Source organism: Meriones unguiculatus, chromosome 10 (genome assembly GCF_030254825.1).
Source record: "Meriones unguiculatus strain TT.TT164.6M chromosome 10, Bangor_MerUng_6.1, whole genome shotgun sequence".
Lineage (NCBI taxonomy): Eukaryota > Metazoa > Chordata > Mammalia > Rodentia > Muridae > Meriones > Meriones unguiculatus.
The window spans coordinates 53290829-53313378 of NC_083358.1; the positions used below are offsets into that span (position 1 = coordinate 53290829).

Genomic DNA, 22550 nt, shown 5'->3' on the forward strand with positions numbered 1-22550 from the left:
GAAAATAGTGAATTGAGATTGTTGGAGGGCTCAGCTATTGAACTGACCTGGTCAAGCCTTGGCTTGTCACTTTCTAGTCACATGACTTTGGACAAATGGCCTCACAGCTCTCCATCTCATTCTCCTTATTGGTAAAATGGAGATGCCGCTCAGTTACCTCAGAGAGTCATTGTGAGGATTAAATAAGCTGCCGTCTGCCGTGAGCACACGGCCTGACAGCAGGCGGAGATACGGATTAACTATTATTTTTATTACAAACTCAATAAACATTTGAAGAATGGCTCTGCCTCCCTTTCTACCGCATAGCCAGTCCCCTGTGAAAAATGGTCCTGTAGATTGATCCATCTGTGTACCCAGAAGACTGATGGACACTTTACATAATTAGTGCATTTTGTCTGTGCAGCCACTCTGCTATCCACCTGCTACAATGAGAAGATCGAGAACAGTCATCCATGGCTTCTCTTAGCCGCGTGACAGTTAAGTGTCAGAGGCTGGGACATTCCTGGTCTGTGTAATCCTAAGCTTAAAGCAGCCAACAGGAGCCTTTCAGTCTAACACACCGGTACAGGCCTATGATCCCAGGAGGCTGAGACAAGGTGATCACAGGATCAAGGCCAGGCTGAACGACATAGCAAGATTTTTGTCTCAAAAGAAGGAAATCCCACATAAGCATAAGCATTAAAAGAGAGGCCACCCCTCCACCTACATGTCATGATCAGGACTGCTGGCGGGGGTCCAGGCTGTGATGTGAGAGACGGAAAGGTGGTGGGCTTCTCCGGACTCAGACATGACTAAAAAAACTGCCTGTGCCAAGGACAACACTCCCCTGTGTGCCAGGGCTAGAGAGCACTGTCGCCACACTCTCAAGATGCTAGGCAAAGATTTTCTTTTTCACATCTTCTCAAAAGATACAAAAGTCTTTGGGAAGGCAAGAAGACATTCAAAAGCCTCTGCATACTAAGAGCTGACAAGAGTGTGCAACAAGTCAAACTCTCATTGTTCAAAGGGGTTACACGCCCTTGAACAGCCGCTCAACCACGTCTTCTACAGGGACCACAGGTCTGTCCTACGGCCCAAGAACTGCACTTCTCGGGAGCCACACAAGAAAAAGGCAAACACAAACCCACAAAAGGACCTGTGCAAAAATGTTCTTAATAGCTTTATTCATAACAAGCAGGCAACAGTCCAAAGATATACTAGCAGGAGAACAGGTTTAAAAACTATGCTGTATTTACATAATAATGCCAAGAAATAAAGAAGAGCCAGCTCTTAATACAGTCAGCATGAATAGCCCACGAAATACGATGCTAGACAAAAAGAAATCAGATGAAAATGTAAGTACATTGTAGCATCATCTATATTGCTAATCTAGACTTAGAAAAGTCAAAATGGGGATTCTTTGCCTGTTTGTGGGGTGGTGGGGTATGGCTGCTGGGAAGCATGAGGAGGACTTCCAGGGTGATGGACACAATCTGCACTTTGACAATTACTCTGTGCAAATGTTCTGTGCAAATTATACAGCAAATGTTGACACATCTCCTAGGTATATAGGCCTCTCTTTTGTGTGTATGTGCGTGTGGTATGCATGTGTGTGAGGCGCATGTGTGCACATGTAAGTACGTGTGTATCAAGGCCGGGGGTTGAGTTCAGGGGCCTTTCTCTGTCACTCTCCCCTATGTCCCAGCAGCGCTCCTCACCGCGCTGGAAGTTCACCCTTGAGCTAGCTTGACTAGCCAGCCTGCTCTGGGGAACCCCTGTCTCTGCCTCCCTGGCATCTGGAGTATAGGTGGGAATCTGAACTCTGGTCCTCATGCTTGCAGGGTAAGCACGCAGTCCAGATCCATGACCTCAGTGTATACAGCTACTGAAAGTAAAAACAACAAAGGCACGTGATAAAATGAGGATTGCCTTTAGCCATGCATCTACAGATTACACAATGAGCAATTTCTCCCCAAGCAGTCCAGGTTAGAGGTCAGCAGGGAAACCTGCAGGTGGGAAGTTTTACAAAGCCCCTCCTGACTCGTTTGCTTAACAACGTCTGGTGACAGGGGCATTGGATCTGACCTTTGGTTTACTCTTTGGCAGAGCTAAAGTCCCCCCTTTGTGTGGCTGTTCTGGGGTCAAGTAATCTTTAGTCTTCAAAATCAACCTTTGGCATCATCAATCAGTCACCATGCGCTGTGATGAAATGTCCCCATAGGCTCATTTATAGAGCACTGGATCCCAGGCTCAGGAAGGTCATGAACCTTTAGTGGGTGGAGCTTCACGAGAGGAAGTGGGTCACTAGGGGTTGGCCTTGGGCTTTTATAGCCTGGCCCCACTTCCTGTTCCCCACTTTCTGATTCTGTGGCTGTGATATTATCACCTAGCGTCTTGTTCCTACAGTCATGCGTTCCTAGCCACAGTAGACCGTACCCTCCTGCAAATGTTCCCTTCCTTAAACTGCTGCTTGTTGGGCCACAGCAATGAAAAAGAAACTAATACACTGGGAGTGTCTACAGGTGTTTGAAAATGTTTTAACTGAAAAGTGAAGAGCTGACCATGGGAGGCACTAATCTGTGGACCTGGAATCCTAGGCTGAATAAGAAGCAGAGGTGGACTGAGCACCATGCTCACCTCTATGTTTCCTGGTGTGGATTCAATGCTGACAGCTTCCTTAAGCCTCTCCCAACATGCCTTTCCTGATTGGATGGACTGTATCCCTCCAAACTGTAAGCCAAAATAAACCTTCTCCTTCTTAATTTACTTTTTTTTTCCTATTTATTTATTTATTTATTTATTACAATTTGTTCACTTTGTATCCCAGCTGTAGCCCCCTCCCTGTCCTCTCCCAAGCCCTCCCTTCCTCCTTCTTCTCTTCCCATGCCCCTCCCCAAGTCCACTGATGGGGGAGGTCCTCTTCCCCTTCCATCTGACCCTAGCCTATCAGGTCTCATCAGGAGTGACTGCATTGTCTTCCTCTGTGTCCTGGTAAGGCTGTTCCCCCCTCAAGGGGAGGTGATCAGAGAACCAGCCACTGAGTTCATGTCAGAGACAGCCCCTGTTCCCCTTAGTAGGGAACCCACTTGGAGACTGAGCCACAGCAGTTAAAAAAGAACTAATAGATGTCTTAATGTGTTAATTTATGCAAAGCTTTCAGCATAATGCTGGTACAAAGTAAGGGATGAATGAATGTCAGAGATTAATATTACCATTCTCAGTTTTGTGGTAGGCTTGTTAGATATAATAGCAATGGAACATTGTCCCAGTTCATATATATATATATATATATATATACATACATATATATATATATATATATATATATACACACACACACACATTTGAAAGGGAGGTTCAGCAATAACTACAGAAATAAATATGATTAAATGTGTTTGATGTGATAATAGAATTTGAAAACTATTTTGAGACCATAAATGACTAACTGTCTTAATGTGGGGAATCCATCCAAATTGAACACAATCGGCCATCTAAACTACAGTATTGTGGTTCATATACACACCTTTTCTTGCCACAAGTATGTGAAGGACTCAGAGCTGAGGTCTGGGCCTCTCCTCTGTACTCACTCCCAGGTGACCATATCCATCCACATTCACGGTGCGGAGCTCTTGCACCTCATTCCACCAGAGCGCCTGGACTGTAAGTGCCGCGATGTCTCATACAGAGGACATCTCCACCCACGCTCCCCATCTCTCCCACTCACACCAGCCTCAACTCCTGTTCCAGCCGGTGAGATGGCTCAGTGAGTGGAGCCATGTGAAAGCCAGGCTTCACTGTGATCCCCATTTCCTAAACCAGGTGGGAGGTGGAGACAGGATTATCCCTGGAAGCTCCACATCTGTTGGCAGTGGTGAAGGGACCCCATCTCAAACAAGGTGAAAACTGAGGGTCAGCACCCAAGGTTACCCTCCGACCTGCACGTGGGCTGTGACATGTGAGTCCCCGCACCCATTCACACAGACACACAGACACACACACACACACACACACACACACACACACACGGCACACGCAGCTGAGTGCAGGTAATAAGTTGCAAGAGCTACAATCTGAGCTCTGACAGCCAGGTTCTGAGAACTCACTCCTACCACTAAGGCCCATGGGGGGGGTATCCTATAAAACAAAGAAAGTTAATAAACTTTATCACCCAGATGGATACACATCAGGCTTATTCTAGGACTTTCTACCATTATCAAAAACCTTGCTTCTTGTACTTTGTAGAAATTTCTTCCTTTTCGCTGAGACCGTGAAGTAAAAAGCAGCCATAACTACAAATCAATTTATGTTACACTAACCTATTCTTTTCATCTAGCTTAGAAATGTATGATGGGCTGGGGGAGACGGCCCAGGCAGCAAAGAATTTACCTCTCACCTGTGAAAGCCCGAGTTTCTTTCCCCAGAACAGGGTATACCTGTAAACCCAGTGACAGCAAGGTGGGGCTTAAGACAGCCAGGTCCCTGGAAGTTCCCAGTAGCAGCTAGCCTGGCCTGCATGGCAAAATTCCAGGCCAGTGAAAGACATTGTCTCAAACAAAATGTGAAAATACCAGAGAGTAAACATTTAAGGTTGTCGTCTGATCTATGTATATGTGCTGTGAACATGCACACACACAACCACATATGAACATACAGAGAGAGAGAGAGTTGTGGGGGACAAGAAAGGGAGAGAAGGGGGAAAGAGAGAGAGGGAGGGAGAGACAGAGACAGAGATGCAGGGAGGATCCCCACCCCCCCAAAAAAAGAAGTCTTAGGAGCCACATAGAGCCCCTGGGCAGCGCACAGTGAGTCCTTCCCCTCCTTGGGTAGCTCTGTGCCCTTTGTGGTCCTGGGCGAAGCCAGTATTCCCTCCAAATCTCAGATTCCACCTGCTCCCTCATCACCCAGGACATGCCTTGTCTCATCAGTTCTCAGCTTATTTTTATCACATAAGCTACATTGTGTAGCACTCAACTTCATTTCCATTCTCTCTCTCTCTTTCAAGAATAGGAACCAGTTTGATTGGATGTGATAGCAGCAGAGGTAGAAATGTGGCAAAATTTTAAATGGTGAGAAATTTGTTTCGCTACCTGGGCTTTGAGAGGCAAATTGTGACTCTCTGCTTGCTCTGTAGTCAGCTGCACAAGCTTGAGGAACCAAAAATCTCTGACTTGTCTACATGTCTGCTCACATCAAGTCAATCAAGTATGTAGAAATTGCCTATTTTATGTTCCTTCTGCTATTCAGATAAATAACTGAAAGGTTTATGCAAACACGGGTGCATATCCTTGAAACCTCAAACTTCTCGGGTATTTTTTTAAGACACAGTCTCTCTGTGTTGTCCTGACTTGATAGGCAGATGAGGCTGGCCTCAAACTCATGGAGATCCACTTGCTTATGCTAACACAAGTCCCAGGATTAGAGGTACGCCCTCAGACCTTAATGCAGCAGGAGGCAATGCTGAGGAACAGATCTGTACATTGATTGCCCCCTATTCCGTAGCGCAAAAGCTCACACCTGAGTATAGACTGCAAGTTCGCTGAGAACAGCAGACCCAGGCCCCAAGACCTGGCACACAGTAGGTACAACAACGTAGGTGTTTGACAGACATGTGTTGAATCTGCAGAACTCTTCCATCGACTGAGCATTGAGTTTTCTACACTCATGCATGGGTGCATACATGTGCACAAATGTGCACGCACACGCACAGTTCTGGGTCATTACAAGACATTTTGTGCTTAATTCACCCCTGCGCTTCTAAACAGAACTAACAAGCGACAGATGACCATTTAACAGTTATCAAGTTGAATTAACTGCCATTCCTTATCTTACCCACTCTTCTCTGGCCCTATTAGTCCATTTGACTCCCAAGCCAGAATCCTACCAAGAGTCTCAGTATCCTAATCAAATATCAGAAAGCCAGATACCTTGAAGTCCTTTAAATCAATCTCAGAATTAAAATTGTAAATGTACTCTACTCATTTTGTAAGTAATTTGGTGACCAGCTAACTGCTCTCCCAGGAGGAGGGGGAAAGCACAAACTTCATGAGTCTGGTCAGACATAGCACATAACAGATGTCCAGCGTGCCGCCGTGAGCTTGAGCCATAAATATGATGTCTCTGTTTGGCAGGGGGAAATGTATGAGAAGTATTTTATCAGTCACTTGCTAGATGGAGGGAGAACCTGAAGAAGGCAGAAGCTTCATCTAGCTGCATCTCCAAAGCCACGCTGGAGAAACACAGATAATCTGCTTGCAATGATTCATCAAGTTGGTCCTTTGTTTCATTAATTTGAGTGTCAAGTGCAGCCATACAATAAAGGATTGCCAAGACCCGATAAGATTCTCCTCCGGCTGCTGCTTTTCCTGCCCAGACAACGGACACTATTCATGCCCACGGCACACACTGAATAAACAGCTAACTGCACGGCTGGCAATGTTGGACAGCGCTTTGGATTTTTTTGTGTTCTCCTTGAAGGGCTCCATAGCGTGTGCTTCTGTCTCCTGAATGTTCATTACTGAACCAACAATTTTAATGTTGTTAATAGAGTTTGGAAGTAGGCCTCATAAGTTAAAAATAGCCCCTGTTGTGTCATCTGTCCAGCAGTAGATTAGGGAAGATTAAAAAAGGATTGCCTTGCCTCTGCTGGCAATGAAAAGGCGCTCACTGTGCCCGCTTCCAGATGTGGGCTGACTGCCCCATCCCAGCATGATCTTTAGCCCCACACTGCTACAGACACCATGGTAAGAGAGACATTAAGACAGCTACATTCGCAACAATTACACATGGGTGAAATACATTTTCAGCTAAATTAGATGCTTAACAAATGCTTGCTCTAATCGGATGTAGGGACGAGAGTGTACTGATGTGAACTCCTTAGCGCTGAACAATGGTCAGGCTTTGGATTTTAATAAAAATGTGAAGGTAGGCACAGTCAGTGCCTCAGAGCCTTCAGGCCCTTATGATGCAAGATCATGTATTATCTCCAGCAGCTAATATTTCTTCACTGATAATGGGAAGACTCCACAGCCCTGGTTCATCGCATGGATAGAATGCACTTGAGTTTCAGAAAGTTTAAAATCATTCAGATGAGCAACAGGGAACTCAAAGGTTGAGTAGAAATATAAACTGTGTTCTTGGAAGCAAATGATGAATGAAGTCATTTACATGAAAGAGCACAGTCTAAAGGGAGCATGAGACTAACGATTTGTCAAAACAAAATTAAAGGACATTTGAAAACAACTGGAAATTGCAGCGACTTTTTTTTTTTTAGGAAAACAACTCCATGAGAGCATTTGCCAAGCTGTAAACACTAATGCAAATAGAAATAGATTTATTGACAGTTGGGAGGTTAACTTGTTTTTATTAAAATCGCAAAACTGAAATTTTGGTTAGTACATTTTCAAATGGCCACTGTGTTCAGGACCAAATTGGGTTCTGCGCCCTTTTAGCTTGATGACCCCATAAAAGGATAATAAATCTTCAAACCAAGAAACGGGTGCACACTTATGGTAACGTTAGCTCGCCCTAGAAATTCCACTTCACCAAAAAGATGCCTTGGGTGCTGGAAGGGCGATTGCAGAGGACGCTAGGACCCAGCAGGCGGCGGCAGGCGGCAGTGTGTGGATTGCAGGGAGACTCGGAGGGTCCGGCTCAGTTTTAATTCTGCTCTAATCTGTGCAACAGCCGCGCTTCCCAGGTCCGCGGCTCCAGCTCCCGCTCAGCCGCTGCCACTGCCGGGCGAGCATCTGAGCCGCCTCAACCCCGTCACCCACCATGGACAACCTCCAAGAAAAAGTGGCTCCGGACGCGCTTGCCTGAGAATTCTGCACAAAAGAGGAGCCCAAAATGAAGCCCCTGATGGTGAGTCTGTTGTTCCAACTCCGCCAGGCGAAGGCAAGGACCCCGGGGGTTCTGGGTCCCCGGGACGTCCAGGGAAGCCTCACCGGGCACCCACCCCTGTGCCAAGAGGTCTCCTGTCATGGGTGACAACTTTCCGCCTAGCCAAGCTTGGAACCCGGGATGGGCACTAGGGCTGCCTGGGCTCCTGGATCTTGAGCGAGTGATCCGAGGGGCGGTTGGAGAGGTTGGAGGGCAGGGGGGCAGGCTGGCCCCTCCAGGGAAGGGTCGTGTCCCGCTGTGACCGCTGGGCACAAACTCCGAGGGGCGGGGAGGAGGGAGCATCATCGACTTTCTTTTCAAACTTAGCGGGGAACGCTGCGGGAAGCCTAGGGGCCTAGAAGAGAGGGTGTGCAGAGGGCTAGGATCCCAGCGGCTTAGGGGAGGACCAGACCCTCCTCCGCAAAGTGCCCTGGGCGGGCATGCTCACCCTCAGGCTGGTCACGGCGCGCCACCTGCCCTCCACTAGGAGACGCGAGCTGCGAGCAGCGAGGAGGCAGGAACATCCCCGGCGGGCGCGCGGGACCATGTCACCGCTGCTCCCTGGCTGCGGGAGGCTGGGGCGGCTGCCCCGGACCTGTGCGTGGGGTCAATAAGGAAAGGCCGGCGAGCTTTCCGGCACTGGCTGAGACGCTGTCTTCTGCTCTCTCTCGCCCGCCTGCCCGCAGCGCCATGGTCTGGCAGTGTGTTTAGTGCTCACTACCATGTGCACCAGCTTGTTGCTCGTGTACAGCAGCCTCGGCAGCCAGAAGGAGCGGCCCTCGCAGCAGCAGCAGCAGCAACAACAGCAGCAGCAGCAGCAGGCGACCGCGACCGGCAGCGCGCAGCGGGTGGAGAGCAGTCCTCAGCCACGGAGAACCGCCCCCGCCGAACCCCGGCAGCTAGACGGATACCTCGGTGTAGCAGACCACAAGGTGACAGCTTCTGCGCCATCCTGCCCGCCACCGCTCGGCCTGGGCATCCTGTACACCTGACCCTTCCTCCTTCCTGGGGCTGTGAGGCTGGAAGGTAGAGCAGTAGTTGGGGCAGGGAGGGCTGCGTGCTAGTTATGAATTTCTATTCCAAGACAGATGCAAAGTTTGTCGGGGAATAGGAACAATGTCAGTGAATCCTGAGCCCCAAGGGTTCCTGGAATGGAATCCTGAGACCCAATAATAGCAGCTGCAGATGGATGTCCAGTTTCTGGAGCCCAGGAATTTCCAGCCAAGGCCCATGAGGCTGGGAGGAAACCAGGATGGTGCAGGGACCAGCCCCGTGCTTCCTCCTATACCGCCAGAAGGGAGAAGAGAGAGCCCAGCCCCAGCTCAGTTCCGCAGGTTTCCCTCTGATCTCTGCTGGGGACTGCTCTGGGCTGAAAAGCCCCACCCCTGGGGAGCCCAGTTCTGGCAGGCACGGAGGGCTGGAGGCACACTCAGCTCCCATTGGCTTGAAAGCTTGTTTTCCTTTGCCTTCCAGGAAGCTACTGCATGGCTTGGCTAATAATTAATAAGGTGTTTTTTTTTTCCCCTTTAAATTGAACCTCTTTTCGGTAGACTAATAAATCTCTGGTTTCAGTGTAGGAAGCCTCTGGGAAAAACCTAATCAAGTTTCCTGATTCCAAAGATATTTTAATACAGTTTAAGTGTATCTCTGATTATTTGAAATTTTTTTTATTAAAACACACTTCCATTCCGTGTCTATAGACCTAGAACACTGCTTGAAATCTTTCAACTCCTTTACTTTGTATTTTACTGCATTTTATAAATGTGAACCAAAGTAATATTTGCAGATGTTCCTTCTGTGTGAGATTACTCTTGTCACACATGAGTAAGTCAGACTTTAAGTGACAATCAAAATATTGCCACTCACCTGTGCCGTGTAGAATGCTAAGGACATGAAGAATCCAAAGGGATTCCACACAGGACTCAGCTTTCCCATCCTTGACTGTCTGGTGGAAACAAGGCATGTCTGGAGATGTATGTGGCAAGCCCCACTGATGGACGAACAGAAGCATCCACTTCACACAGTGAGCGCAGTGGGGTTCACCAAGGGGGGAGCTCGGGTTCTCTGGAAGAAGCAAGGGACCTTTCTGTGAAAATGTGAAAGTTGTGCTAGAGAGACCTCAGAGAAGGAGACAGGAGGCGGGTCTCTGAGGAGGAAGCCATTTGGGGTAGAGGGAAAACTGCGGAGCAGTGGCTTCACCATCACAGCGTCTGTCCGTTGCTTTATTGGTTGTTGATTGATTGCATACTTGGAATCTGCATGTGCAAACTGCTGATAAGGGCTGCGGTTGTGGGTTGTGGGCCGTTTAGCCCTGGCTTCTGGCTGGGGGTGGCTGTGGCATTCTGTGTGGGTCACTGGCCTGTGAGGAAAGGTGGGCTATGGTGGTGGAGTTTCACACTTGCTCACTGGGAACCACCTCAAATTTTGGAAGCATCATGAATAAGAAATGTCAAAAGATCAATGCCTTGCAAGCTCTGACGGACGTGAGAAGATATTCCAAATACTTTGTTTCTTCTGTAGCCTACTGTTCAACTGTTCCCAACTAGAAGGGCTGAGAGTTTAAAAGTAATCTTCAAAAAATGCTTATAGAAACAGGTGCGCTGATTACATTTTCAGTGTATAAAGAGACATGTGTGATTAGACGAACAACAGCCTTTCCCTGTGTAATGCTACCTGTAAATGAAAATGCTCTGTAGCAGAAAGGTAAACTGGGCAGTGCTATGACTTGCAATTCTTGGCAGAGGGTATTCTCTGTCTACAACTATCAATATCAATGTAATTCAGTCCTAGAAAACCATCTCCCAAGTGGTATGCTCAAACCTGCAATCCCAACACTCTGGATGCTGAGGCAGGGGAATACAAGATTGAGGTCAGTCTCAGTTACACAGGAATATCTTATGTCAAAAATCCAAAAGAGGCAGGAGAAGGAGGAAAGGAAAGGGAAAAGTGAAGAAAAGTGGGAGGACAGGAAGGAAGAAAAGAAAGAAAACAAAAAGAAGGAAAGAAGTAAAGAAGGAAGTAAAAGAGGAAGAGAGGGAAGAAAGAAGAAAAGAACAAATAGAAGGAAGGAAACAGAAAAGGAATGAAGGAAAAAGTAAGGGAGGAAGGAAATAAGAAAGAAGTAAAAGAAGGAAGGAGGAAATATGAAGGGAGGGAGAAAAGAAGGGAGGAGGAAGGGAGGAAGGGAAGGGGAAGGAAGGGGAAAAGAGAAAGGAAGGAAGAGAAAAAGGAAGAAAGGGGGAAGCAAGGAAGGGGAAAGAAAGAAAGCCAGAAGGAAGAAAGAAAAAAAGCAAGGAATGAAGAGAGGGAGGAAAGGAAGGAAACCTATCTCACAAGTTCCACCCCAAAGTTGTGAACATGGATGACACCAAGCAAAGAAAGAGGAAGGGAAGAAAGAAAGGAAAAGCGGGAAGGAAAACAAATAGAAGGGAGGAAGGAGAAAAGGAATGAAGGAAAAAGCAAGTGCAAAACCAGGGCACTATCAGTTATGTCCCTTAGTCCCAAATAGCTGATGCTCAAAGGGCCTTTGGTGGCCTCTTTACTGCTCCTATGGCTCTGGCCTACAAGTGGGTGGAGCTCCCACTCCCAGTGACCGCCTGAGGTGCACCTGAGGTGTCTTGTACGACATCAAGAAGCTGTGGTTCAGTTTTGTTTGAGATCTTCCACAGTTTCCATCAGGCAAGGCTGGAAATCATGTGTCAGGATGCTGCTAAAGAAAACACAGAAGGGAGTCAGGAAGGAAATCTCGCCCTTCCTTACACACAGCCACATGACAGTCCCTTTTCCCCTTCACTCTCAAGTCAGGCCTCAGAAAAATTACAGACACACTGAGCAAGATGACCACAGAAGCACCTTCTCATACTGAATCAGAATTCCAAAGGACATAGACTTTGTTGATTCACAGAGCCTGGGGAAAGTTACAGAACTAGGTGGGAAAGCACATCTCCATGGCTCGCAGTCCCCAAGACTGATGAATATGTAGTGTTTATGTTCAGTTACAGGTTGGAATTAACATTATAACTCCAAGATTAAAATCAACAGGTGGCCCTAATCCCCAGCACCTGAATTTTACAAATTACAGGCTATCTGCAGAGTCTTGTTGCCCATGACTGTGGACTAAATTACTATTGAGATTAAATCATGTGTGCTTTTATTAAATGATAGGCTAAGTCACTCTGGTGAGTGCTAAGCTTAAAATGTCCTTTTGCCTGGCCGTAGGCCCTGCTCCCTCATTCACAGATGAGATGATAAGAATTATAATCCTGGCATGGAGCTCAAAGATCGCTCGGCTGCTCATGATCATGAAGGAAGTTGCCTTTCTATTGAGTAGAATTGCCCTCCAGAATCTCTCTTTCCTCATTTCCACCTGGTTGGGTATTCCTCACAGCAGCCCCATATCTGTATTCAGGGATTACTCTCCAGTTGTCAGTTTTGGAAGCATTGATGGCTAACCAGACTGGTCAGGTACAAGAAAAGAAACCAATTTTTATATTCTTGGGAGATGCCCTTATTTAGTAATCTAGCATAATATAAATAAACAAAATATACAGAGACACACAGATGTATAGAGAAACATACACACATGCATTCGCATTTTCTGTCTCTCTCCCGCCTCCTTCTCTCTCTCTCTCTCCACCCCCCTTCTCAACACATTCAATCAAGCAGCTGCCAAAGGAACAAGACGAGTCTTCCAGCACTGAGCAAGGAGACAGAGAACTCAATTCTGTTTCCAGTCTAGATCTTTCTAGGTAGATAAAGTCATTTTCATCTGGTAGACCTTGTGAATTACAGCTGAACTGATTCCCATTTCCAGGGCACAGGCCCTTATCACAGGAGGCCCACCTGTCACCCAGCCTGCCCTTTTCTGCAGAGGCTAAGGAATGGGCAGTGAGTGACAGCTGGAGCTGAGACAGTGCAGCTATCTCTGCTTCACAAGCAACCTGCAGGGATGGGGCTGCTTCTCGCTCTTTCCCTCCTGGGGCACTTGGTTATTTGATACTTTTTGGTGGTCATGCTGTTACGTAGATGTACCCTGGGAAAGATGAGCAAGTCAGTTCAGCAGCTGAGAGTAACCCGGAGGAAAAGATGTCACATAGCATATTTCAGGGTTGTGGCTAATGAACCCCTCTTTAGAAAGTCTATAAACTCTTAGTGACAAGTTGACACTATTTATTAAGTGCTATTTGATGACATTTGAGTAATCCAATTAGTGGTGAATCATTTTGGTGTCCGGAAAACTCAGAGTGAGTTAATTTTCAGGGCTCAGGTATTGGCGCATGAATTCTGCCAACACGAATGAAATTACAAAGCGAAAAGAGTCATGAGGTCAACTACCTTTTGAGAGTAAAGAGTTTCAGCAAAGTATGCTGATAAGATGGCTCAGCAGGTAAAGGCACGGTGGTAAAAGGAGAAAGCTGACTTACACCAGCTGTCACAAGCCCTCTACATGTGAACCGGAGCAAACACACACACACACACACACACACACACACACAAAATGCAATTTTTTTAATACTTAAAAGTTTCAACAATGTGTCTACTTTTAACAAAAGAAATGTTTGTATGACAAAAATTAAAATACTGACCCCCAACTGCTGTGATAGGTAGACATTTTTCCCTGGAGGTCCTCCAACTTAATATCCTTGGTGAGTGACTGTAGCCTGTTCCCTTTTCCATGGAAGCCCTTCCCCGAGGCCTTCTCATCACAGAGTCCTCAGATTACACGCCATCTTTTAATGAACCACATTTTACCCCACCCCAGCGGCAATTCTGTAACATTAGCTTATTTTTCTTTCCTTATGTCTCATAATATCTGAAATAAGCTTAAATCTATTACCCTCTAACTAGAGTCTAGGGTCATGATAATAAAGTCTTCGTGGGTCTTAACCAATGCAATTCTAGGAGCTGTAGAGAGCAGAGCCTGACACTAGTGGGTGAATTGAAAGAAATTAGAATGTGAGGGCAGAGCTCAGCACCCCGCTTTCATGACACCCTTCCACACAGGAAACATCAGTGTGGCCCCAAGGCCCTCGTAGGTATTGTTTTACTAAATTTGTTTAGAAAAAAAAAACAAAACAACTGTAAGTATATTTGTGGAGAAAGAAAGAAAATACAAGAGTCATTGGGAGCAAAACGTGAGAATCCATTTAACAGGCTTCCTTGTGGTTCCTGTTCATGGTAAAGTTGGGGGCTGCGGCTTGAAGTATCTAGCACCACACAGACTTGTCCTGTAGCCAGCTCCTTCTGAAGGTCTGGAACTAATTGCAGCCACTAGCAAATGCTCAGTTTCAGAACTGAAGTTCTGAAGGAAGAACACAGTTCCCTCCCGCAAAGGGCCTTTGATCTCCTTAGAGAGGAAAGACAATGGAGAAAGAAAAGTTAACTAATAAAGCCAGGGCTGAGTGATGGTGTGAGGACAGGAGACAGCCCAAGAACACTGACTCGAAAGCGGCAGCTCTCTGTCCTTGCTCCAGTGAGGAGCTGAACCGAACCCTGTCATTACAGCTGAAGCCTGCGAAGCCCGCTATTCCGTTACTGAAGCCCATCTATGGACTGGGGTGGCTGTGTGCTCTAATGACACGCAGTAAAACAGCGTGGGTATCAAAACAATTGCAAAGAGGATTGATTTTACACTCAAGCTGTTAAATTTCTTTATGATTCTCCTTTGGTGAGACATCTTCTGAGTGGCTTTGCTACCTCTGTAGCGTGGACTTAGCATCGTATTTAAGCTAACCCTGTTCCATCTGTTTGGTGAGTGTGGATATAATTGTACTTTGTGTGTCGTGGAAATGCTACACCTGTTAGAAAGGTGCATGTCCATAACCCTTAGGGTCAGGTAGCGGAGGGTGTAACTCCTGTCCCGCACACACTGGCATGGAGAGAGTACCCTTCCAGCCTCTGGGGATGTCTACAAGTGTGGAGAGACAATGAATGATTATCTCGTAAATTAGAGTGTTGCTTCCATCTTTGAATGAGAGGCAAGAAAAGAATTCTCTTTGAAGTCAGTGAACTTAGACAACTGATGAAATGTGGGCAGCAAGGGTGTTTGTGCTCTTCACGCTCTCTTCCGCACACTCCATCTGTCTTAAATGGTTAGGCTGGCATAGGACAAAAATATATTTTTCTGCGTGTTCTAATGAGTATAACTTCCCAGACGAAGAAAAAAATCACAGGATGTGTGCTGCCAGCTTAGACAGCCCATCCACAGGCAAGCTTTCTCTGCCATGTAGCCTTGGTTAGACCTGAGCTGTGTTTTGTCTTCATAGCTAGAATCCCATGGAAATGTTTATCCTGGTTTGTTATTATTTCTTGTCTAAAATTTTGTGCCTCCCAGCTAGACAGCTGGCTCTTGGAGACTGGGACATTTTCTTTGTGTGTCACTATGTTTCCAGGTTTTAACATATGCCTGGGTCTTCAGTAAATATTTGTTAAATGAGTACTGTCTATATAAATAAACAGATATTTTATTTATTTATTTATTCCTTTTACATCCCAATCATTTCCCCTTCCCTTGTCTCCTCCCAGTCCCACTGACCACAGCCTATCAAGTCTTTTTAGTACTGCCTGCATCGTCTTCCTCCTCTTCCCCACTGCCTGGAAAGGCCACCTCGCCCATTGGGAAGTAATAATAGAGGAGGCAACAGAGTCCATGTCAGAGATAGCCGCTGTCTAGGTGGCCCACATGGAGACTGAGCTGCTTATTGGTTACATCTGAGCAGTGGACCTGAGTCCTCTCCATGCATGGTCCTTGGTCCGCAGGACTCCCCTAGGCCCAGATGTGTTGGCTTTGCTGGTCTCCTTGTGGATCTCCCGTCCCCTCTGGGTCCTTCTACCCCCTCCTCCCCACTCTTCCATAAAACTGCCTGCACTCTGCCCAAAGTCTGGCTGTGAGTCTCAGCCTCTTCTTCGATCCTCTGCTGGCTAGAGTTTTTTGGAGAACATCTCTGGAAGGCTCCTGTCCTTTTCCTTTTCTTCAACCACGTCCAGCGTTTGTCATTCTAAATGAGAATCAAGGGTCCTCCTTGTTACTTAGCTTCTTTAGATCTGTGGATTTTAGTATGGTTATCCTGTATTGTATGGCTAACATTTGCTTATAAGTGAATATATACCATGTGTGGCTTTCTCGATCTGGGTTATCCCACTCAGGATGATCTTTTTCAGATCCATCTATTTGCCTGCAAATTTCATTTTGTCCTTGTTTTAGATAGCTGAATAGTATTCCATTCTGGAAATGTACCACAGTTTCTTTATCCATTCTTCAGTTGAGGGACATCTGCGTTGTTTCCAATTTCTAGCTATTACAGATAAAGCCTCTATGAACTTAGCTGGGTAAATGTCCTTGTTGTATGGCGGAACATCTTTTGGATATATGTCCAAGAGTGGGATAGTTGGGTCTTGAGGTAGAGCTGTTCCCAGTTTTCTGAGAAAGTGCCAGATTGATTTTCAAAGTGAACAAGTTTGTGCCCACACCAGCTGGGGGGGGGTGTCTTTCTGTTCCCCTTTCTCCGCAACCTCACCAACATGTGCTGTCACTTGAATTTTTGATCTTAGCCATTCTGACAAGTATAAGATGAAATCTCAGACTCATTTTGATTTGCATTTCCCTGATGACTAAGGACATTGAGCAGTTTTTTAAGTGCTTCTTGGCCATTCAATGTTCCTCTGTTGAGAATTCCCTGTTTAGCTTTCTACCTCACTTTTTAATTGGATTGTTTGCTTTGTTGATGTTGAATTTCTGGAGTTCTTTATATATTCTGGCTATTAGCCTCTGTCAGATGTAGAATTGGTGAAGTTTTTTTTTTTCCCAGTCTATAGGCTGCCATTTCATTTTATTGACAGTGTGCTTTGCTTTATAGAAGCTTTTCAGTTTCACAAGGTCCCATTTATTAATTGTTGATCTTAGAGCCTGAGCTCTTGGTGTTCTGTTCAGGAAGTTGTCTCCAGTGCCAATTAGTTCAAAGCTTTTGCCCATTTTTTTTTTTCTTCTAGTAAATTTAGTGTGTCCGGTTTTATGTTGAGGTCTTTGATCCACTTGGACTTTAGTTTAGTATAGCATGATAAATATGGATCTATTTGCATTTTTCTACATGAGACATTCAATTAGACCAGTGCCATTTGTTGAAGATGCTGTCTTTTTTTCCATTGTATGGTTTTGGCTTCTTTGTCAAAAATCAAGTATCCATAGGTGTGTGGGTTTATTTCTCGATCTTCAGTTTGATTCATTGATCCACCAGTCTGTTTCTATGCCAGTACCATGTAGTTTATATTACTGTTGCTCTATAGTACAGCTTGAGATCAGGAATGGAGATACCTCCAGAAGATCTTTTACTGTACAGGTTTGTTTTAGCCATTCTAGTTTATATATATATATATATATATATATATATATATATATATATATATAAATATATATATATATATATGAAGTTGATAACTGTTATTTCAAGGTCTGTAAAGAATTGTGTTGGATTTTAATGGAAATTGCATTGAATCGGTCGATTGCTTTTGGTAAGATGGTCATTTTTACTATGTTGATCCTACCAATCTGTGAGCATGGGAGAACTTTCCATTTTCTGATATCTTCTTCAATTTCTTTCTTCAGTGATGAAGGGTTTTTCATATAAGTTTTTCACTTGCTTGTTTAGAATTACACCAAGATACTTTGGTTTTTTTTGTAGCTACTGAGAAGGATATTGTTTCCATAATTTCTTTCTTAGCTCATTTGTCTTTTGTATACAAAAGGCCTACTGATTTTTTTCAGTTAATTTTGTATCCGGCCACTTTGCTGAAAGTATTTGTCAGATGTAAGAGTTCTCTGGTAGAATTTTTGGTGTCACTTATGTATACTAGCATCTCATCTGTGAATAGTGATAATTTGACTTCTTTTTTTTCCAATCCCCCATGGTCTCCTTTAGTTGTCTTTTTGCTCTAACTAAGACTTCCAGTACTATAATGAAGAGATTCTGAGAGAGTGGACAGTCTTGCCTTGTCCCTAATTTCAGTGAAATTGATTTAAGTTTCTTTCTGTTTAGTTTGATGTTGGCTATAGGTTTGCTGTATATGGCCTTTACTCTTGTTTAGGTAGGTGCCTTATATTCCTGATCTCTCCAAGACTTTAAACATGAATGGATGTTGGATTTTGTCAAATACTTTTTCAGATGATCATGTGTTTTTTTTTCTTTTAGTTTGTTTATATGGTGAATCACATTGATGGATTTCTGTACATTGAACCACCCCTGCATACCTTGGATGAAGCCTACTTGGTCATGGTGAATGATATTTTTTATTTGTTCTTGGATTCGCTTTGCAAGTATTTTATTGAGTATTTTTGCATCAATGTTCATAAGGGAGATTGGCCTGAAATTCTCTTTCTTTGTTGGGTCTCTGTGTGGTTTAGGTATCAAGGAGACTATAGCTTCATAGAATGAGTTTGTAATGTTCCTTCTATTTCTATTTTCTGGAATAGTTTGAGGAATATTGGTATTAGATTTTCTTTGAAGGTCTGGTAGAATTCTGTACTGAAACCATCTGGCCTTGGGCTTTTTTTGGTGACTGCTTCTTTTTCCTTAGTGGATATAGGACTATTTTAACTTATTTACCTGATTTTTATCCAACTTTAGTAAGTTGAAAATTGTCCATTTCATTTATATTTCCAAAATTTGTGGTGTATAGGCTTTTGAAGTAAGATATAATGATTATTTTGATTTCATCAGTGTTGGTTTTTATGTCTCACTTTTCATTTATGATTTTGTTGATTTGGATAATGTCTCTCTACTTTTCAGTTGTCTAGCTTGCTGATTTTCTCAAAGAACCAGTTCTTGGTTTCATTGATTCTTTGAATTGTTCTTTTTGTTTCTAAGTTGATTTCAGCCCTGAGTTTGATTATTTCTAGCCCTTTATTCCTCTTGGGTGTGCCTGCTGCTTTTTTTTTCCCTAGAGCTTTCAGATATGCTGTTAAGTTACTTGCATGAGATGTCTCCATTATCTTTATGAAGGCACTTAGTGCTATGAACTTTCCTCTTAGCACTGCTTTCATTGTGCCCCATATGCTTGGGTATGTTGTACCTTTATTTTCATTGAATTTTACGAAGTCTTTAATTTCTTTCTTTATTTCTTCCCTGACCCAGTTGTCATTGAGTAGGGAGTTGTTTAATTTCTAGGTGTATGTAGGCTTTTCCTTATTTCTGTTGTTGTTAAGGTTCAGCTTTAGTCCATGGTAGTCTGATAAAATATAAGGTATCATTTCAATCTTGTATCTGTGGAGGCTTGCTTTGTGACATGCTATATGGCCAATTTTGGAGAAGGTTCTCTGAGTTGCTGAGAAGAAGGTAAATTCTTTTGTGTTTGGGTGAAAAAGTTCTGTAGATGTCTGTTAGTTCCATTTGATTCATGACCTCTTTTAGTGTCGTCGTTTTTCTGTTTAGTTTCTGTTTTGTTGACCTGTCTTTTGGTGACAGTGTGGTGCTGACATCTCCTATTATTAATATGTGGGGGTCAATGTGTGGTTTAAGCTTTATTAATGTTTCTTTTGCAAATGTGGGTGCCCTTGCATTTAGGGCGTAGATGTTCAGAATTGAAATGTCATCTTGGTGGAATTTTCCTTTGATGTGTATGAAGTGTTCTTCCTTATCTCTTTTGATTAATTTTGGTTGAAAGTCTATTTTATTAGATATTAGAATGGCTACTCCTGATTGCTTCTTGGGTATGTTTGCTTGGAAAACCATCTTCCAGCCCTTTGCTCTCAAGTAATGTCTATCTTTGTGACTGAGGTGTGTTTCTTGTAATGCAGCAGAATGTTGGGTCTTGTTTACTCATCTATCCTGTTAGCCTGTGTCCATTTATTGGAGAGTTGAGTCCATTGATGTTGAGAGAGATTAAGGACTAGTGACTGTTAGTTTCTTTCATTTTGATGTTGGTTGTGTAGTGTGTTTGTGTGCTTGTCTATTCTTGGTTTTGCTGTAGGATATATATATTTGGGGGGTGTAGTTTTCCTTCTAGTATTTTCTGTAGGGCTGGGTCTGTACATAGATATTGTTTTAATTTGGTTTTGTCTTGGAATATCTTGTTTTCTCCATCTATGGTGATTGAAAGTTTTGCTGAATATAGTAGTCTGGATTGGCATTTGTTGGGTTTGCAAGCTATTTGCCCAGGCAACTTCTGGCTTTTATGGTCTCTGCTGAAAAGCCAGGTATGATTCTGATAGGTTGACCATTATACATTACTTGGCTTTTTTCCGTTGCAACTTTTATCATTTTTCCTTTGTTCTGTACATTTAGTGTTTTGATTATTATGTATCAGAAGGATTTTCTGTTCTGGTCTAATCTGTTTGGTATTCTGTTGGCCTCTTGTATGCTTTTAGGCATTTCTTTCTTTAGATTGTGGAAATTTTCTTCTATGATTTTGTTGAAAATATTTTCTTGGCCTTGGAGCTGGGAATCTTCTCTTTCTTCTATTCCTATTTTTCTTAGGTTTCATCTTTTTATTTTGTCCCTGATTTCTTGGATGTTCTGTGTCAGGAATTTTTTTTTTTACATTTAATATTTTCTTCGACAGATGCATCAAAATTTTTTTCATTGTATTTTCTACACCTGAGATTCTTTCTTCCCGTCTCTAGTATTCTGTTGGTGATGCTTACCTCTGTAGTTTCTGTTTTCTTCTCTAAGTTCTCTCATTCCAGGATTGCCTCAGTTTGTGCTTTCTTTATTGTTTCCATTTTCATCTTCAGATCTTGAACCGCTGTATTGATTTCACTCACCTCTTTGTGTTTTCCTGCATTTCTTTAAATGATTTGTCCAATTCCTTTACCTGTTTTTTGTACTTTCCTGTGTTTCTCTGAATGATTTATTCATTTCTCTCTCTACAGGCCTCTCTAAAGGTCTCAATCTGTTTGACTGCATTTTCCTGTGTTTTGTTATAGGTTTTATTAAATTCCTTTGTTATCACCTTCATAAGCATAGACTTAAAGTCGCTTTCTTGCATTTCAGGTGTGTTAGGGTATCCAGGGCTTCTTGCCTTTGTATAACTAGATTCTGGAGATGCAAAACTGCTCTGGCTTTTGTGGCGTTTTACATTGGCCTTTAGCCATCTGGTTGTCTCTGGAATTTGCTGGTAGTTTCTCATGCCCTGTGCAGTTCTGGGGTGAGGAGGGGTATGAGAAGAGCCCTGGGCAGGAAGCTGGATGTTCCTGCCGAAGCCCTCCTTAGATTGGTGGGTATGATCTCTGACTAGAGGGTGGTTCTCCTCAGGTGTGTGATCCTGTGGAGTAACTGAACTCCTCAGGAGCCTGGGGCTCTCCCCTCACTGGGGGAAGTTCCTGAGGCAGCTGCCCTGCCACTGGCTTTCTTGCTCTGAGGTTAATCAGCTGCAAGTGCCCAGATACTATGCTCAGTTGTGAAAGCCATCTTGGAGAATCTGTGAGCCCAGAGGTCTGGTTGGTCTCCCTAGGGAGGTGGGCTGAGCTTTGAAGTGGCATGTGGGTCTGTTCCCATGGCTCTTGCACATCAGGAGACCTGATACTGAAGCTTCAGGCCCCAATACCCAGAAGGTATTCATGGGCCAGTGAGAGCAGCATCGAGGTGAATGGCTATTTGCTGAGACCTTGCTCTAGCAGGAACCCAGGAACTTTTCCAAGGATTGGCCAGGTGAGGTGAGGTCAGACCCTCTGGTTTCCCTCAGCGTGGGGTCTCTTCTTGATGGGGAGATGCAGATTCTGGTGTCTTCGGGCCCACAGTTCTATTTGGTATGATGGATGCAGCTTGCAGGCATGCAGGCATGTGGCTAGAGCACTGCCAGGAACCTGGGCATTTTTCCGAGGATTAGCTGGGTGACCTGAAGTCAATTCTTCTTGTATCCCTCACCTTGGGGTCATCTCTCAATTGGAAGACCAAGATGCTGGTGTTCTGGTGCCCAAAGTTGAGTTCTGTTGGTCACTGTGCAGTCACTGCTGTTCTGCTAATCAGACAAAGTATGTGATTTATGCCACCATCTTGGATCTCTCTATATAAATATTTTTAATTTCTTCTAAAATAAGCCTGTGTCAAGAATGTCTGACCATTTGTAGTTACTGAACAGTACTAGCTTCACATCATAAATACCAAATTTTCCTGCCACAGTTGGTAGTTCTGTGGTTAATTCACTTCTATCATCTTATACTAATCAGCTCTCTTAAGACATACGCAGAATTTTTGAGTTACATTGGCAACTTTAAAAAAAATTATCAAAAGGCATTCCTAAGTAGCTGTGTGATTTGCCCAAGGTCACAGCTCGTGGCAGCGGGGAAAAAAATGTGAGCCTGATGTGAGCTCCATTATCATGAAGGGATTCAGGGCCAATATCTTCTAAGCAGTGACTCACCACTATTCGGACAGAATTTATTAAAATGAAGAGCCCAGGTCTATCCAGTTATTGGAAAGAAATAAATATTTAAACATCTCATTATTCTGAAATGAATATGAGAATATGCCTCCAGATACTTGAAAGGGGTCTTCCACCAATGACTGAGTTTGCCACAGCTACTGTAAAGGGGGCACAGAAGACACAGCACCGATGTAATTGGAACAATTTGCAACTCAGAGTAAATTTTGCTATGAAAAGTCACTGAGGCAAGCTGGGGGAATGGCTTAGTGGGTAAAACTGCTTGCTGCACAAGCCTGAAAACCTAAAGCTGATCCCCTAGAACCACATAAAACCCTGTG

General features: G+C 44.1%; 1 protein-coding gene and 1 long non-coding RNA gene across 2 annotated transcripts in view; one reads left to right on the forward strand and one right to left on the reverse strand.

Annotated features, from left to right (window-relative positions):
• Positions 1-7270: 7270 nt before the first annotated feature.
• On the reverse strand, positions 7271-8549 carry LOC132656864 (uncharacterized). Its single transcript, XR_009594640.1, has 2 exons — positions 8306-8549; positions 7271-8212 (listed from the first exon to the last, which is right to left on the reverse strand). It is a non-coding gene; the product is annotated as an uncharacterized LOC132656864 (long non-coding RNA).
• The window catches only part of St6galnac5 (ST6 N-acetylgalactosaminide alpha-2,6-sialyltransferase 5), a 160808-nt gene continuing 145780 nt past the window's right edge, over positions 7523-22550 (forward strand). The window contains exons 1-2 of the mRNA XM_060392477.1: positions 7523-7839; positions 8544-8789. Coding sequence (XP_060248460.1) covers positions 7825-7839; positions 8544-8789 — 261 coding nt within the window. The 5' untranslated portion in view covers positions 7523-7824. The remainder of the gene's footprint in view (positions 7840-8543; positions 8790-22550) is intronic.